We start from the raw sequence: 17,075 nt of genomic DNA on the forward strand, positions 1-17,075 counted from the left end.
AGTTCCTAATGTATCAAAACTTCTTTTAAGCACTTTAACTGTATCAACACATTTAATATTCACGGCACTGCTATGAAGTAGGCACTAACATTGTCATTTACATTTTACAAGTGAGAAAATCGAGGAGCCATAAGGTTAATAACTTGGTCAAGTTCACACAGCTAGCCAGAGCTAGGATTAGAATTGATACAGTCTAATTCTAGAGATGGGACTCTTAACCACTCTAATAATTCTTGATCAAACATGATTAGTTTATTGTCAGTCCTCTTCAGACATTATTTTATCCCTGGCCTACTGTTTTTTTTTTAATTTTTTAAATGTGTATTTATTTTTGAGAGAGAAAGTAAGAATATGAGCGGGGAAAGGTCAGAGAGAAAAGGAGACACAGAATTGGAAGCAGGCTCCAAGCTGTCAGCACAGAGCCCAACGCAGGTCTCAAACCATGAATGGCGAAAACATGACCTGAGTTGAAGTCAGACGCTTAACCAACTGAGCCACCCAAGTGCCCCTATCCCTGGCCTATTTTATACACATTTATAATTATAAATTGATGACATTCCCTGACATAATTTAAAACATAAAACACTGAATGGAAAAAAAAAGTTAGACAAATGCCCTGTATAATTTTGAAAATCTTACACAATTTTTATAGAGAAAACAATTGGAGATATTATAATGACTATATAATAAAAACTTCATTTGAGCTTTATTAGAGGAATTTAGAGCTAATCTGGTTCAGGAATTCAAAAACTACCTTCCATAGGCCAGATCAGTTCTGCTTTCTGTTTTTACGCCACTTGTGATGTTTTTACATTCTTAAGTAGTTGAAAAAAATGGTATTTATAACATATAAAAATTATATAAAATTCAAATTTCCATGTGTGAAGAAAGTTTTAAATTTTGTCAACACATACTTTTGGAAATTTGTTTCCTCTCTTGTTTTAATATATATATACACACATATATATAATATGTAATACACACACATATTTAATATATAATATGTCTATAATGTCCTAGATTTGCATCTTAGTCCACAAAGCCTAAAATACTTATTATTAGGACCATTACAGAAAAAGTTTTTTGATTTCTTTATTCCAGTCCAGCAGTCTCATTTCAGGGATGAATTAAGAGTCTTGCCTAAGATCACAGAGCTAGAGAATGACTTAATCCAGAATCCAGAGCTTCTGATTGTAGGTTCATTGTTGTTGACCCCATAAATGATCCCAAAGACTTTGAACTCTGTAGCACCGTAAGGGCATGTTATGAGAATCTAAGCAGAGCTCTCAGTCAGCTTTTAACTTTCCTTTTGAAAATAAACTGAGTATTTACGACATGGCATCACACCTACACAGAAAGAACTGAAGCTACTAAAAGCCTTCTGATGAGGGGGAAACTATCCTTGTACAATGTCTAAAATGAATATTTGAATTACAGCAGGACTACATTAAATGAAAGGTTATCACAATTTACTTAGAAAATTAAGTTCAATCCACTTAGAGGGTTAAGAATTAGAGACAGTTACTGATGGTGAGCTGAATGGTACATGTGGACAAATTGTTCTATGAGGAAAACATGAAATATATTTTATTGTGCTGTCTCTTCAAGGGTTGGACTAAATGCCAAATGTGTTGTGCGAGGTTTTCAGAGATAATCTGATCATCGAGTTGCCCAAAAGTAAGGGTAAAAAGGAAACCTTCCTAAATGGAGTCCAACCTTTGACTACCAAGTAAGAATAGCCCAATCTTCATTTTTGTCTTATTATTGATTATGAAAGCTAATCTTCCTTTGCCAGAAATATTTTCTCTTGGAGGAAAAGAAAAAAAAATCCTTTTGTAACTGATAATGGATATGATTAGTTGCTACTTTCTTATTCAGAAATATGCTTATTAAAGCAAAGACCTTAAGCATTTCAATTTAAAGTTTACATTGTACAATTAGGTCACAAGTTGTTTGTATCCTTTTCCAGACTATTTTTCTCCTGTTTTCAATTGATTTTCATAAGTGAATATTTTGCTAGGTTTTATGTATTGTCTTCTGGTTTGAGGGAAAATGTACAAATATTAAAGATATAACGTTTCATAACTTTCCCACATCAGTTGTCTCTAAAATCAACTTTATACTCAATTTTGAGTAAATCTTCCCTGAATATAGATTATATATTCTGGTTAAACACAACCATGGGCTTAGGTTTTAATTCTATAAAATGGAGTCAATAAAAGACTAATGATGAATTCCAAGTCTGTATTTTCTCCCTAAACTACTCCAGAACTCCATAGTCCCATATCCAACAACGTACCTGGAATATGTAAACAGGCATCTCAAAGTTATCATGTTCCAAATCCAGCTCTGACACCTAATACTTGCTTCCTCCAGATTTCCCTTCTCAATAAAAGATACCACCATCAAATCGTTTGAAAAAGAAAACACACACACATTCACACATGCACACACACACACTCACGTACAAGTATTTTTTCTACCTTCACTAATGTCTGCTCCAATATGGAGTTCTGTTGACACCAAAAGATACCCCCCAGCTGTCCACTTCTGTCCATCTCCCCTCCTGCCTCTATTGTACAAGATATCATCATGTTTATCCCAAACTCCAACAGCAGCTCTTTGCCTTCGTATAATTCATTCTCACTAAACAAGTCAAAATGGATATTTAAATATACCGCTTGAATCATAACACTTGGCTGCTTAAAACTCTCTGTTATACTTAAAATCCAAATACTTTGCTATGGCTTATAAGGCATTATCCATTTTCTGTCTCTCCAGTTTCAGCTCTGTCTGTGGTCAGATACCAGCCATTCTAGTCTTCTTTCTAGTCCTCAAACATTCCATGCACATTTTAAAATCAGGATGTTTTGTACTTGATGTTTTATTTGCCGGGATCTCTCAGCTCCAAATCTTCAAATGATTGTCTGTTACCATTTTCACTCAGTTCATGCATTATCTCAGATAGAACTTTCATGATCATCCTAAAGAAAAGAGATCATCAGCCCCTTTCCTATTTCATTTCATTCATGACTCTTCATTATTCACATTTATCTTAACTGCTTTTTTTTGTTTTGTTTTCTGTAATACCCTATAGAATGTAAATTCAAGTGAGCAGAAATCTAGTCTGTTTCCTTTAGATTTAGATCCTCTGCGTAAGTACCTGTCATATAGCTGGTAATCAGATGAATACATGAAATACATGTTGAATCAATCAAAGTAAAATTTCCATCATCCATAGTTGTTTTTCTTTTTTTGTTTTTGCTTTTGTTTTCTGAATTTGTCATGATTAAGATGTATCTCCCCAACACCAATGCAATGTTCCCTCCTTAAACAATTGTGTTAGTCTTGACGAATACACTATTATAAAGGCCGTGGTCAAAATATTTCTCAGTCATGGTTTAAAAACCAGCAAAATAAGGGCTGAAATTACTCTTCTTTATATATGTCATACTAGCTTAAGATATTATGAACAAAAAAACCCTGACTTTATAAAAGAAAATAACTGTTTCCAATTTGTTCATTTGATTACTAATCAAGTGTGTAAATTGGGCTTTCAGAGATGGAAATCTAACAGGCACCATATTAGCTATCCATGTAAAAATGCTGGAAAACATGTTCTATGTTAATAAAAAACTTGTGGTATAAATAGTTTTGGGCTAGCCAAAAGTGATGTCACACTTATGCAAATAATGTTCAAAAGGGCTCTGATCTGACTTTCCTCTTAATTTGATGTTATAAATTTTAAGTTGTAATAGTAACATGACATTCCATGTAATTCATTTCTTGGGGAATATTGCTGCTTCCAGCTGTTAGTTTCTTGGCTCCAAGTCTTATTCCTCATAACATTACACCATAAGATGTAATACCCTCCTGGAACACCCTGCTTGTTATGTCTTAATGTCTAATTATACCAAATACCATCTGTGACATGAAATTCGATTGTTAAAGAAATGACCATTCTAGTGAAAAATACAAATGTCATAAAACTAAAGTTTTGCTGAAAAATAACAAAATATAACATTTTCTGACTCCAATAATAATAATAATAATAATAAACTCTCATTAAAGCATATATTACGACACCAGAAAACATTTACTCATTCAGGAAACAGAGGGATTAACAGCATTAAACCCTTTGCTGTGTAATTTCATTTCTTTAGATTTACCTGATAATGAAGTAAACTAATTTAGATTCATTATTTAGGAACCCTGAAAAGTTCACTAACATTAATTTACAATTCCGTGATGACAAATGGTACTTAACCATATTCTGTATAAGCTACCAAAATACAAACTGGTGCTAAATATATCCAATTAGATAAAGTTAACTGGACTCAGAACTGAATCAGATTAGCTATAGAAATTATGTAACTGAACAGAAATTAGCAAATGATTATTATATGATACCATTTCATATATTATACAACAAAATATTTTAGATATAATAATTTAGTCACGTAGGATTACTTGTAACTATAAAAATAATTATTTTAATAAATAAAAATGCCTGAACTAAAACATGTGGATTCTACTATAGTGTATAGGCAATGACATTGTTTTAAATTCATTCACATTTTGCAATCTTATTATTTTATGGCAGTGGTACAAAGTTCTTTGTGTGTGTATATATATATTATATATATAATACATATATTAATATTCAAATCATATTGCTATTATAATAATGAGCATTACTTTCTCATATTATGTACAGTTCAAAAACGTTAAAAAGATCTTGATTTAAAAGAGGAAAGTATACAATAAATATCACAGAGTCTGGTAAGAGCTATTATTGTTTATGGTAACAGTGGCCCTTTACACTCATCTCCCTTTCCTGGGAGGCACAGACTGCTTCTCTGATAGCAGTATGGATTAGCCATTTATCATCTATATTTGAGGCACTTCTCATTTTTCACTATATATTGACTTTTTCTATCGATATGCTGCAGCTAAACATGTTTCCTTCCTGTATTCTTCTGCCAAGAAATGAAATGGAATTAGAAGCAAGTAAATGTATGATTTTGCTTACTGTTTCCTGCATGTTAAACCTTTGGACTATACTACTAAGTAACTGAATATTAGCTTTCAGTAAACAACACATAGCTATGGGATTATTAGCTTTACAGCACAATTATAAAAGAATATTAATATTTTATTAAAGTGACTAATCTATTTTATGTATATAAACAACACAAATCAAAGCTAAGAACCAAGGACAACTATTCTGAAATTCTTATGATATCATAACATACCTTATTAAATTTCCTAAACTTATTTGATTTCTCAAACAATTAAAATTAAAAAATGATCATTCACTTATGGTAAAATCGCTTTGTTTCTTTTTAGAGTGATTAGATAAAAAACTCGTAACTGAAGTTACAAAATTGCAGACATTATTCCCATTTTACAGAAAAAGATATAAAACTAGCGGATAATTAAAGTACTGCTTTCATTTAAAAATATCATTTTAAGATTTTCAACTATTTGCATAACAACTAATAAAGCTGATGTGACCATTGAACTTTTCCAAATGGCTAAAAACCTAAACCACTTCAAAGAAAGAAACACAAAATTTTCTAGTAGTATTCTAAGAATTGCCAATGGTGTACCATTCTACAATTACAAGGATGGATATAGTTCAGCTTTGTAGGTTGTAAACTCCTTGAGGTGAGAAATACCTTATTCTCTTTTCCCAAAAGAGTTTTCCCAGTATTTTTCATGTAGCAATTGCCCAATTAATGTTGCCAATTGAATATTTAGGTTCTTACTCATTCAAAATTCTTTAAACTAGTAGATAATTCTTTTCTTGCAAACCTCAGGCAAAGTTCAAGTTGGAAATATAATTATATTTCAAGTATGTGATATAGCATATATTTAACAAATAAATGGATGGGAAAGAGTAATTAATTAGATAATTGAGGTCTAAGCCATATACTGTAATTGCTGGTCAATTGAGGCCAAAGAGTTATATTGGGCTTCAATAATCAAAGATGATTTCTTCAGTGGTTCATTTCATTATAAAATTTTAGTTCTAAATACTTAATCTGTTTTGTTTTTCTTAATGATTCAATTTTTTTGACAGCAATTTTGGGTTACAGCAGAGTCAATACTGGTTCTGATTTCAGGATTGCTCTGTTTTTAACATGTGTTTTCATGGAACCATTTAGTGCTATATCCTTAAGTTTTGATACCAAGAAGAAAGTCCTGAATGTCCTGTGTATTACTTTTTATAACAACAATAATAATATTTTTGGTAAATTTTTAGGAAGAAGAAAATGTCAGGGGATTATATGAAATATTTATTTTTAGTCTTCTTCTTATTTTTATGGTTCAGGGCCAAACTGAAGCAAATCCTATACATTAAAAATCTTGAGTATACATTTGTTATATCTACTGATACCATAGAGAGTTTATCTTTTATGAATTAAATAATATGTTGCATTTGAATAATACCTACTAAAATGAAATCTTAATCACAGTTTATATTTCCATTTTTCTTCAAATAAGCTTACGTATTAAAAAATAGTATTTATAAATTAGCAAAAGAGCTGAATTAGAAACCACTCTACTTAATATTGTACCAACACATTAAAAAAACACACTTCCTGTGTTCACCCTTGCAAATTCATCCATCTCTCTGTACATACCAAGTAACACTTATTAGCAACCTGGAAAAAGCTAAATTAACAAACTGTCCTTGGAATTACCAATATAATTTTTAACACATTAAAATGCCTGATAATTCTAATTACATCTGACATAAAAACTATTAAGAAAGAGAATCCTGTTATGTTAATGTTAGATCAGCTATTCCAGCTTCCTCTGAGTAAACATGTAAAAATGGTTAAACAATAAATTTCTATGGCAACAACTTAAATTCTAGGATATTCTTAGTTACAGCAGCAACCACAGAAGCTACTACTTTCTTTAAAGCAATTGAACTAAACAACATACCTCCTTTTTTCCTCCTTTTCCATCTGGCATAACTAAAATCTCTTACTTTGATGAATTAAATATGATTTAATTGGAAACAAGATATCTAAACTAATTCACATGGCAGCTAGTTATATGAACATTTTATATACAGGCAACAACAATAAGGTAGGCACTTGTAAATGAAAGTTATGTGCTAAGACCATATGTATTATGTATCCTGAAAACTAAACTAATACATAATATATATTACCTTAAACCAAAACGAACATATATGGTTATATATTAGCTTATATATATAATTGCAATAGAGATACTTTATCAAAATAAAAAATTCTCTAAATAATGAATGTTCTTTTACATTAAATCATTGAATACCTTTTCTACATGGATTTTTAACATATATTAGTGTTTATTAAAATATTTGATAATTCTAATATTTTTAGAACCAATAAATAGAAAATTTAATGATTTTAATTTGTATAATTGATAAATGCCTATAGCAATTCATCTTTTTTCTTTTATGTTGCCTTTTTATACATTCTTGGAGAACACACTAAAGTTATCTCCTCTAAATGTAGGGCAATTTTCTTTTGCTGCAAGGCATATTGGAAATATAAAGAGCTACCTATACATACTCAATTAAGAAGATACAACTTGGGTTTTTGACTTGTTATAAAGTATTTCTACAGCTCTGTGTATTTTTTAAGGATACTCTTCTTTAAGAGTTTATCCTGCTAAATATATATGACCATTCCATTCAAACAATGAGGTTTGGTAGGGCAAAGAAAATTGCCACTTCAGTATCTACCACTTCAGTATCTACCAGTTATGATCTGAGTTATCGCTTACTCTCCTCAATTTTCTCATCAGTATAATGGTAATAGCAATATTGTGATACATTATCACAATATTTGTCAAGTGTATTTGTGAGGGTTAAATTAAATAATTATGTAAACTATTTAGCACATGGCTGGCTCACTCAAAGATGTTAAAGCAGTATTTAAAAACTAAGTTTACTCTTTAAACTTTGGCCTCTATATCGTAATTTATTTTTAATTAGTATGAACAAAAGTTCTTGCCCCAGTGAAGACCTTCTAGGAGAAGTTCTAGTTTCCTGACTTAGACTAATCATGTATTAGTTTTAAACATTACTATCATGCTTCACTAGATATCTTTTAATATCACTTCCCACCAGAGATGTAGAATATCTACATTTAAGGTCATAATATTGCTGAGTATAGGACTCTTCCCCTCCTCTCCAACTTTTCCATTACAAATAAATCTATTGATTGCTTACAGGGAACCCAGTTGTACTCTCCAAAAAAAGAATTCAGTCCTTCATAAGAAAAAATAAATAAATAAACAGCCCATAATATTTGTCAGAGGATAGTAGGTTACAATTTCATCACTATGAAATGCAGTCCACAAACAAAAGAATCAAGAGAGAAAATGATGAATGGCCTTAGGTATAGTCATAGTTTATAATAAAGATTTTATTTAAAAACTGTTAAAATAAATAATACATACTCTAGAACATCACTGTTCTGGGAAATTACTTCTCTTTAGAATATGAGCTCTAGAAGGCAAATCTTACTACTACTGCTCTGGGAGTTTTCATTAGTTGATTTACAATCATATATATATATATATATATATAATCATATATATATATATATATATATATATATATATATATTTTAAATCTGTGGTCTGCAGTCTTTTAATACACTTCTCCAAGGTGGATATGTGGTGGAATGCAGACCCCCATCAATATGTGTAGTTCTGCTTGCTGTTTGTCCCTTAACTGCTGATAAAATAGACTGCTTAGAAATCCCAGAGGGATATGATTGAGGCCAGGTTACACTGGCTCATAAAATTCAAACAGTTCAATGCTTTTCTTGTTAATTACTAGGCCACAACCAGAAATGCGAACGATGGGAGAGAAACACTTCTTTAGGATAATGATTGATTTTCATAAAGATGAGTGCTTTAACAAATTTCAGTATGCAGTTGTTGGGGCGGGGAGGGTGGGTGGGCACTAATTAGTTTTACCGTTTTCAGCAGATGTTGAATTCAAAACGCCAGCAGCATCTCAAATGCCAGTCATTAGGGCTGTCTTTCATCGAAGAGTGCTGACCAATGAAATCTCCACTCTGTTTAATGAGACCGATCTAGGCAGAGTCAATTAAATCAAATCTCTACTAACATCCTTAATATATCTGCAGTGTGTGCAGCAGCAGCAGAAGCAGCAGCGAGGGATTTCCAGTATTAATAAAGGGATTCACTGCCGCATAAGGAGAAGGGGAAAAAGGGGCGGAGGGAGGGAGGGTGTGTTGGGGAAGACCTTGCTTTACAGACTGGGGAGAGCTGGAAAAAGCCCGGGTGCGGATGGAGGAGGAGGGGAGCTACGTAAAGGATGAAAAGCTAAGTAAAACGCTTAAAGAGCCTTGATGTAGTTCTAGAAGGGATCCACCCCCAACCGTCCCCCTCCCCCGTCCCTTCCACCGCAAATCCAATTTACCAGTTGCAAACATGAAGCTGGAAAAATGTAAGGACCCAGAGTTGAAAACATTTTCACTTTAATACTGAAAAAATATGCCATTATAAAATCCTCGAATAGAATTAGTAAGTTTCACGTGCTTCCTCGGTTCTTTTTTCCTACTTTATAAGTAAGATTTACACCAGCACAGAATTGCTACCATAAGATCGCAGCCTAAGCACTAGAATGACATTAATTGGTCATGCTTAACTGCCTCAAAATCTTTTTTTTTTAATAATTACACTGATACTATAATAGAAATCATGGGTACTTATTTTACATTCAGATGAAAGGCATTATTGGATATGTATAGAAAAATATTCCCCCTCAAAAAAAAAATTAAAACATCACCATCAAAATAAAAGAAAGAACCCAAAACAACCCTAAAAACTCCGCTCAACAAAATACATTTTTAACTCATAAAATGGACCGATGATTAGCCATGCAAATGTCTTAAATAAAACCTTTACATTTTTTTTTTCACAGTAAACGTACGTACGCTCTGAACTGCCTACCGATCACAAATAATGGTGAAATGGCACTTTCTGATTATACTGTGTTTTGTTTATAGAAAGTTTGATACGATGGGACTTATCAGGTAAGAGGGTGGGTGCTGTGAACGTGACGCCGTCTCCAGTCGCCGAGGAGGGCAGCGTCCCTGGAGCGCGTGGATTCCATGCGAGCCATGCAGCACTTTTTGTTTTTGTCAGAAGTCAAAGTTATTTATTTACAATACATTCATGCCTTCGTGCAACTGCCCGTCCCTGCATAGCCAACAGGGAGCCATCACGCCCCCCCCTCCTCACGGGGCTAATCCACAGGGGGAAAAATAGATATCTATCTCTCTATATAGATGTGGGGTACACGTATATATGTATAGGACCGCAGCAGACATCCCGGTCAGCCCCAACGCAGAGGGCTAGTTCTTGGAGCAGGGCCCCTGCTGGGTTTTATCAAAAGGAGCTCGCTGCAAAGAGCGATTTGGCAGCGCTCTCCCAGCTCACCACAGTCTGCTCTTTGTTTCCAGAAGGGAGCTAAGGGGTCAAACCCTCTCAGCGGAGCGAGTTCACAGTTATTTATTTACTTATGTCCATAAAGCCTTGGGGCGCGCTGGACTTGGGTCTGGGCTCCTCTGACCCCTGGGATGCCAGCCGGGTAGGGGATTGGTGGGGTGGGGGGGGGGAGGGGGCGCATCGCCTTCCCGCTCCCCTGCTCTACCCGGGTTGGGGTCTTAGTCTGAGAGTGAGTGGGAGCCACAGTCATATACTCTGTGGGCCCCATCTGCGTTGTAAGGCCCATTGTGCCAGTAGGAAGAGTCACAGACTGTCTGTAGGGAATTAATTTCGGACGCCGAGGAGTTGGCGTCCCTTCTCTTAGATCGTTTTCTATTCCTCAGGATAAACACGAGCATGCCCACTACAGTGAAGGCGGAGGTGACAAACACCAGCAGCAGTCCCGGGACCAACACCGAGATGGACACCCTGCTGGTGTCTAGATAGGAGTTGGAGTGCGTCCCGGTCTCCGCCAACCCAGTGCTGTTTTTACTGTGCGAAGTTAGCGTGGGCGAGATCCTCGCGTACAGCTGGGGGCAGATCTCGTCATTGGAGAGGAGCATGAAATCCTTCCTAAAGAAGTTCACCGGCGTCTCACACTTGAGGTCGCTCATCAGCACTTCGGAACCCAGGCGTTCTGCCCATTGCTTAAAAGGCACAATGGTGCAGGAGCACTCCCAAGGGTTTCCGTGCAGGTCTATCTGGATGATGGAGGTTAACTGGTCCAGTACCCCTGCCACTGGAAGGTACATGAAATAATTGTTGTGCAGACTGAGCTTAGAGAGCGAGACCCCAGCGAACACGTCCACGGGTAGGGACCTCAGCAAGTTGTTGTTGAGAATGAGGATCCTTAGTTTGGGCATGGCATTGAAGGTGCCAGGAAGGATGAGCTGGATTGCATTGTACTCCACGTTCAGGTACTCGAGGTTTTGCAGCCCGGCGAATTTCTCCCGGGACAGCGTGTCCAGGTAATTGCTATCCATATACAGCCACCTGAGGTCCAAAAGGTTCTTAAAAGTGTTGTTCTCTACGGTGGCAATGTTGTTGTTGCCGAGGTCTAACAGAATGAGATTCTTGTAATCCACAAAGTGCGATTTTCGGATGCTATGTATCTTGTTATCTCGAAGGAAAAGCTCCTGCACATTGGAAAGCTTGGGCTTCAAATCAGCCAAGCTGCTCACGTTCCGGTTGTTGCAGTTCATCTTTAAACCCGACCCTGGGATGTGGTCGCAGCTGCAGCCCCCAGGGCAAGGCAAGCCATTGGTTTGGGGCTTGTTTCTGGCGCCGCCGGTCGCTATCGCAGCAGTGGGTCTTATTTTGATCTGCCAGTTGCCTGGGATCTTTGTACCTCCGTTTGGAGCAGACCCTGGGGTGGCATGATCCTCTTGCCCATTTGTCTTGAAAGGAGTTGGCAGGGGGCCAGGAGCGAAGGTCTCTTCTTGGGCAGGGGGCGCCGGGAGACTGGAATCCACTCTGTTTTTCAAAGGACACAAGTCCTGTTCTGTGGTTTCATTGAGGTCTTTCCCCTGCAGTCTTGTGGGGGCTTCACAGACAACTCGGCCGATCAGAGCATTTTTGGGAATGTTTTCCAGCCATTCTTTCAGGGAGAGGAGATCACAGGTGCAGTCCCACGGGTTATCCTCTAGCAGGATCTCAGCAATGCCAGGGATTTGCTCCAAGACCTCCTCATAGGGCAGCGTTTTCAGCCTGTTTCCCCGGAGGTCGAGGTGGGTGATGGGCACATACTGGAACACGTTGGCAGGTAGGGTGCTGATGAGATTGTCATTTAAAATGAGTACCTCCAGCTTGTTCAAGTCCTGGAAGGCCCCCGGGTCTATATCCCGTAATAAATTAAAATCGGCCTGGAGGTATTCCAGATCGTCCAGACCCAGAAAAGTCTGCTTTCGAAAAGATTTGATCTTGTTGTTGTTGATGTGCAGCCTTTTCACCAGCTGCAGCCCCAGAAAAGCCCCAGGAACGATTTCATGCAAGCCATTGTTTTCCATGTGCAAACTAACCGCATTATAAAAGTTAGCAAACTCATTAGGGAAAAGTCGAGTGAGGGAATTACCATGCAGAAATAGATGGTAAAACTGGGAAGTCGGGGCGGTGAAACGCTGCAGACTTGTAAAGCCCTTTTTTTCACAGTCTACGTGCAGGTCCCCTTCTATCTCATTGCAGGAACAGATCTTCTCTTTACAAACGTCCCCTGTAACGTTTCCAGCGGCAAAACAAAGAGACGTCTCCAGCAACAGAATCCAAAGCAGCATTTTTAAAGCGAGCAATTCATCCCCGATCTCATCACAAAGTAACAGCGACCATCCTGCTCGCCACAGACACAATTCAAGTTCATTTAGTGCTCCAATGTCCGAACCCAGGGAAGGAGAAGAAAAGGGTTTGGGGGGGTGGGGGTGGATTCCTTCCTCCCTAACCCCCCCGCACTGCAACAACCCAGGCGCCAGTCAATAATTATATCCACAAACTATCCAGGCACGTAGTGCAAGGCAAGCAAAAAAGAAACAAAAAGAAACAAGAAGAAGAAGAAGAAGAAGAAGAAGAAGAAGAAAGAGAAGGAAAGAAAAGTAGAAAAAATAACCCCACTCTCCCTCAACCCTTTAAAAATTACCAAAAGAAGTTAAATATATACATATAAATTAAAAATACACCCTTACAGAATCTGATCTAGTGGTCCTCACTAATCAGGAAGGGAACAATGCTAGTAATTAGAAGCAAGTGCATGTTAGAGAAACAAGCAGAGGGTTTGCAGCGTAGTACAGGCGCACTGCCTGTGCATGGCTGTGCGTCGGACTGACCTTGCCTCTCTGATACAAAGCAGGGTTTTCGGCGGCTTCTGTAGCTGAGGCGGCTGATGGAGTTCTTGCTGTGGTTGCAGGTTGCCCAGAAGTCCCCCCGAGGTGCTGTCCAGTCCCCCCGGTGCTGAAATCACGCCCGACCGAAAGGACTCACGCTGCCGAGCCAATGGCGCTGGAAAATTTCCGCAATCGCTGCGTTTTGTGGCTGTCCATCCTTTTCCTTTCCTCCCTTTCGGTCCTCTTCAGCCGTTTTTTCTGGGCTCCAGCTCTCGGTTACTAGCTCTTCTTTTCTTTTTCTCCTCTTTATTCTGCTCTTTCGGAATTACGTGGAGGGGGCGGAGGGCGGGGGGCGAGTTGTCTGAGGGAGGGAGAGAGCGCGAGAATGGGGAGGGGGTAGAAGAGAGTTGCTAAGAAGCTCTGCTTGTTCCAGCCTGGTGCACTCTGAAAGATCTGACACCCTCTGCTGATCTGCAGTAGCAAAAATCCATCTGGTGAGGGAATGCTGAAGGAAAAAAAAAAAATCAATCCACGTACAGGGCAAGCGTTAAAAATGTGGGCATTAAAGGCTGTCGATCCAGATAGACGCTTATTTTAAATGGATTATTTAATTCTTTTTTGCGTGCTGAAAACTTTACCCTTTCCTTTCCTTAATGACCTCATAGCCCCCACTGGCTCCAGCGTTTGGAAAGGAGTGCTTTTAAAACATTTATTTCCCAATGGCTTGAATAAAATTAGTGTCAGGGTGTCAAGCGAACAGCAATTTGAGGTAATTATACTGCACGCCATTTTCATCGGTGCTTTAAATGCATTTCTTCCGTCTCTGCAGTACAATGTTTTATGCTATTTGATGTCTTTGAAACCTTTTTTTTTTTTTGGCTATGTTTAAAGTGATTATTTGGAAGATATAATCGTATCATATATTTTTTTAAAATAATATACTTGGGTATGAATTTTTTGTTGCATGGATATAATTTAGGTACATACTTTTTCTTTTTTAAACTTGGTATAGAATTTTAGTCAATTTGGTTGTTGAGAGTTAGGTTTCTCTGATGATATTTCTTGAATGTTATTTAAGTCTGCAGGGTGAAAATACAATGCCTGCTTGCGTCTTTGATTCCAGACCCGAAAGCTTTCACAGAGAACCGGAAAAGGAGGGAGGGAGCAGGAAAAAATCCCAATATGATTCGTGAGTGCTCTTAAAAACCCACTGGCAGACTGGCACGGGCACCACACATACACACACACACACACACGCACGCACGCACTCACTCACTCAGACACACAAAGTTTCCGAATTTGAACGGACGATTTTAAAACGCATACAAGTAAATAACCAGTTGCATTTTGAGGGAGAGAGAGGGGGAGTGGGGAGAGAGAGAGAGAGAGAGAGAGAGAGAGTGAGAGAGAGAGAGAGAGAAATCGCCGGTCTCTAAGGCCCTGTTCGAAGCTTCTCTGCAGGTAGCTAGCAGTTTCTCTTCTCTGGGTCACTGGTGCTAGTGGAGCTTGGCTAGGGCTTTTCTCAGAGAAGGAATCTCCGGTTCCTCAAACTTAGATGGAGCTTATAAAAACCAAGTTCTACAAACACCGGAGAGGTGAGAAATGGTGAGAGACTGCTGCTTGTCAGCTGTTCTGCTGACTTTTCTTATTAGTGTCAAAACCTTTTCAGTGAATGCATTTTTTAAATTGTGCACATTTTAGGGTTTGAATTTACAGGACATGATGGTGATGATGATGATGATGCCCTTTCTTCAGTCGAAGTAGAAATATGTTTACATCAGTTTCCCTTTCAACTATGTGTTATGCAATTGGATAGCTGTTAATATGCCTGCTAATAATCTGAATAAAAGATCCAATATTCAAGGATGTGTGCATTTTGAAAAGACTGGAGAGTTAAAGAATTCCGGGAAGGACTAGCGATAGGGAAATTCAGAGAAGTGTAGAGGAAAATTTTTTCTTGGGTCCAGAAGCTAATCCTTTGGGGGAGGCAGTTTTCGTATCTATAGATAATATTTTCATATAATCAAATGTATTGTCTTCTGGTGAAATTCAGCCGGAGAGCATGGATGAAGGTTCAGTGTGTGTGTGTGTGTGTGTGTGTGTGTGTGTGCACGTGTGTGTGTGTGTGTGTGTGAGAGAGAGAGACAGAGAGAGAGAGAGAGAGACAGAGAGAGAGAGAGAGAGACAGAGAGAGAGAGAGAGACTGAGAGGGGAGGCCTTTTTTTAGACAATCTATTACACTTCTAAAACAATTCCCTTCCTATTTAATTTAACCCATTACCACATGTAGAAAGAGAAAACGCTTAATCTGAAACCATTTCACTGAAAAAATGCTATGCAGTAGAGCTGCAGAAGTGCTGGAGGAGTTATACTGAAGGGAAGGATATTTCTGTATCTTTGTAATAGAACTCAGGTCTGAAACTTCTTAGCCCCAGAAAACACCCTGTGAAAGGCAGCCTCTTTCAGTGTCTGTGATTGATAGGGGTAAGTACGCTCTGAAGGGGAGACAGAAAAATACTGTCTGTTTAGGAAGAAAAGTATTGATGGTAATCATCTAAAAATCACATTTTTTCACTTAATTAGTTACTTGTTTATTCAACTTGCTGAATAAACTCTTTATATGAAGAGACTGAAAGAACATATTTCAGTTGATTTTAAATGAACAGAATTGAGGTAGCAAGCAATTGATATTCACATTTCACCCCTCCCCCACCCATTAAATTCTCTCTCTTCCTTGATTGCTTCTTGCCTTTCAAAGCACCAGTCACATTACAAAATTTACAATCAGGGTTTTCCTACTTATACACATTACAATTTGAGGGGGGGAGTTACCCTCCTCAAATAGTTTATTACGTCTGTACTCTAAGAAAAGGTGTGTGGTAGTGTCAGATGAGCAACCAAATCAGAAGAAAATATTAGGTAATATTACCTAGATGAAGATATTCAATACAAAGTTGCAAGCTAACAACACAGATACACACATGTAGTTCCTTTGAAAATGCACCCTCATTAATTAGCCAAAAAATTTTTCTTAAAAATATTATTGTCCTAAAAATTCATTTCAGAGAAATAAATCAGTCCAGGAAAGCACTCCCATCCCTCCAAAGATTAACTCTTCAAGTACAACAGTAAATTTCTTGGTGGGAAATAAAAAAAAATATGGCAATGTGTATGCAATCTAAACATTTCTAATGCCTTAGGGGAACATTTCTTAGGCATGAACTCTTTTTAAAAGGGTTCTACTGTATCTATTTGAGTTCAAGTGAACTACTTCAATTGCTTTGCCTCTCATAACAGATGATCTCAGGAGCCTGAGATAAAGGATACTCCAGATGATGATGAGAACTGATAATATTTGCTCAGGGCTGTAGTTTTGTTTCTGGGCTGTGGCTAGAAGGATTTCAATTGTATCATTAAAAGTTCATGTTTTCTTATTCTTCTTCAACAGGTTCATCTCTTAAGTGACAAAAGCTAGATATACATATCACAAAATCATTATGATTAAAAATAGAGTTATCAGTTTATTATCTATTTCCCCAAGTGGCATCAAATTTCCAGATGTTCCCATGCATATGTGTACTGCATATTTAAGATGGAAGAATAGAATATATAACAAATATTAATTTAAAATATTAAATATCTTAAGATATTTAGTTTATTTATTCTGCACAATAATTTTAAAATTATTCAGTTTTGATTTTTAATTAAAAAATTTTTCTTAATGTTTATTTATGA

At 37.1% G+C, this 17,075-nt stretch overlaps 1 protein-coding gene across 1 annotated transcript; it reads right to left on the reverse strand.

Annotated features, from left to right (window-relative positions):
• Positions 1-10,659: 10,659 nt before the first annotated feature.
• SLITRK1 (SLIT and NTRK like family member 1) lies at positions 10,660-13,081 on the reverse strand. Its single transcript, XM_032592355.1, has one exon. The coding sequence runs from the start codon at positions 12,798-12,800 to the stop codon at positions 10,710-10,712; it is 2,091 nt and encodes a 696-aa protein (XP_032448246.1). The 5' UTR covers positions 12,801-13,081; the 3' UTR covers positions 10,660-10,709.
• Between the last annotated feature and the right edge of the window lie 3,994 nt (positions 13,082-17,075).

This window comes from Lynx canadensis, chromosome A1 (assembly GCF_007474595.2).
Source record: "Lynx canadensis isolate LIC74 chromosome A1, mLynCan4.pri.v2, whole genome shotgun sequence".
Lineage (NCBI taxonomy): Eukaryota > Metazoa > Chordata > Mammalia > Carnivora > Felidae > Lynx > Lynx canadensis.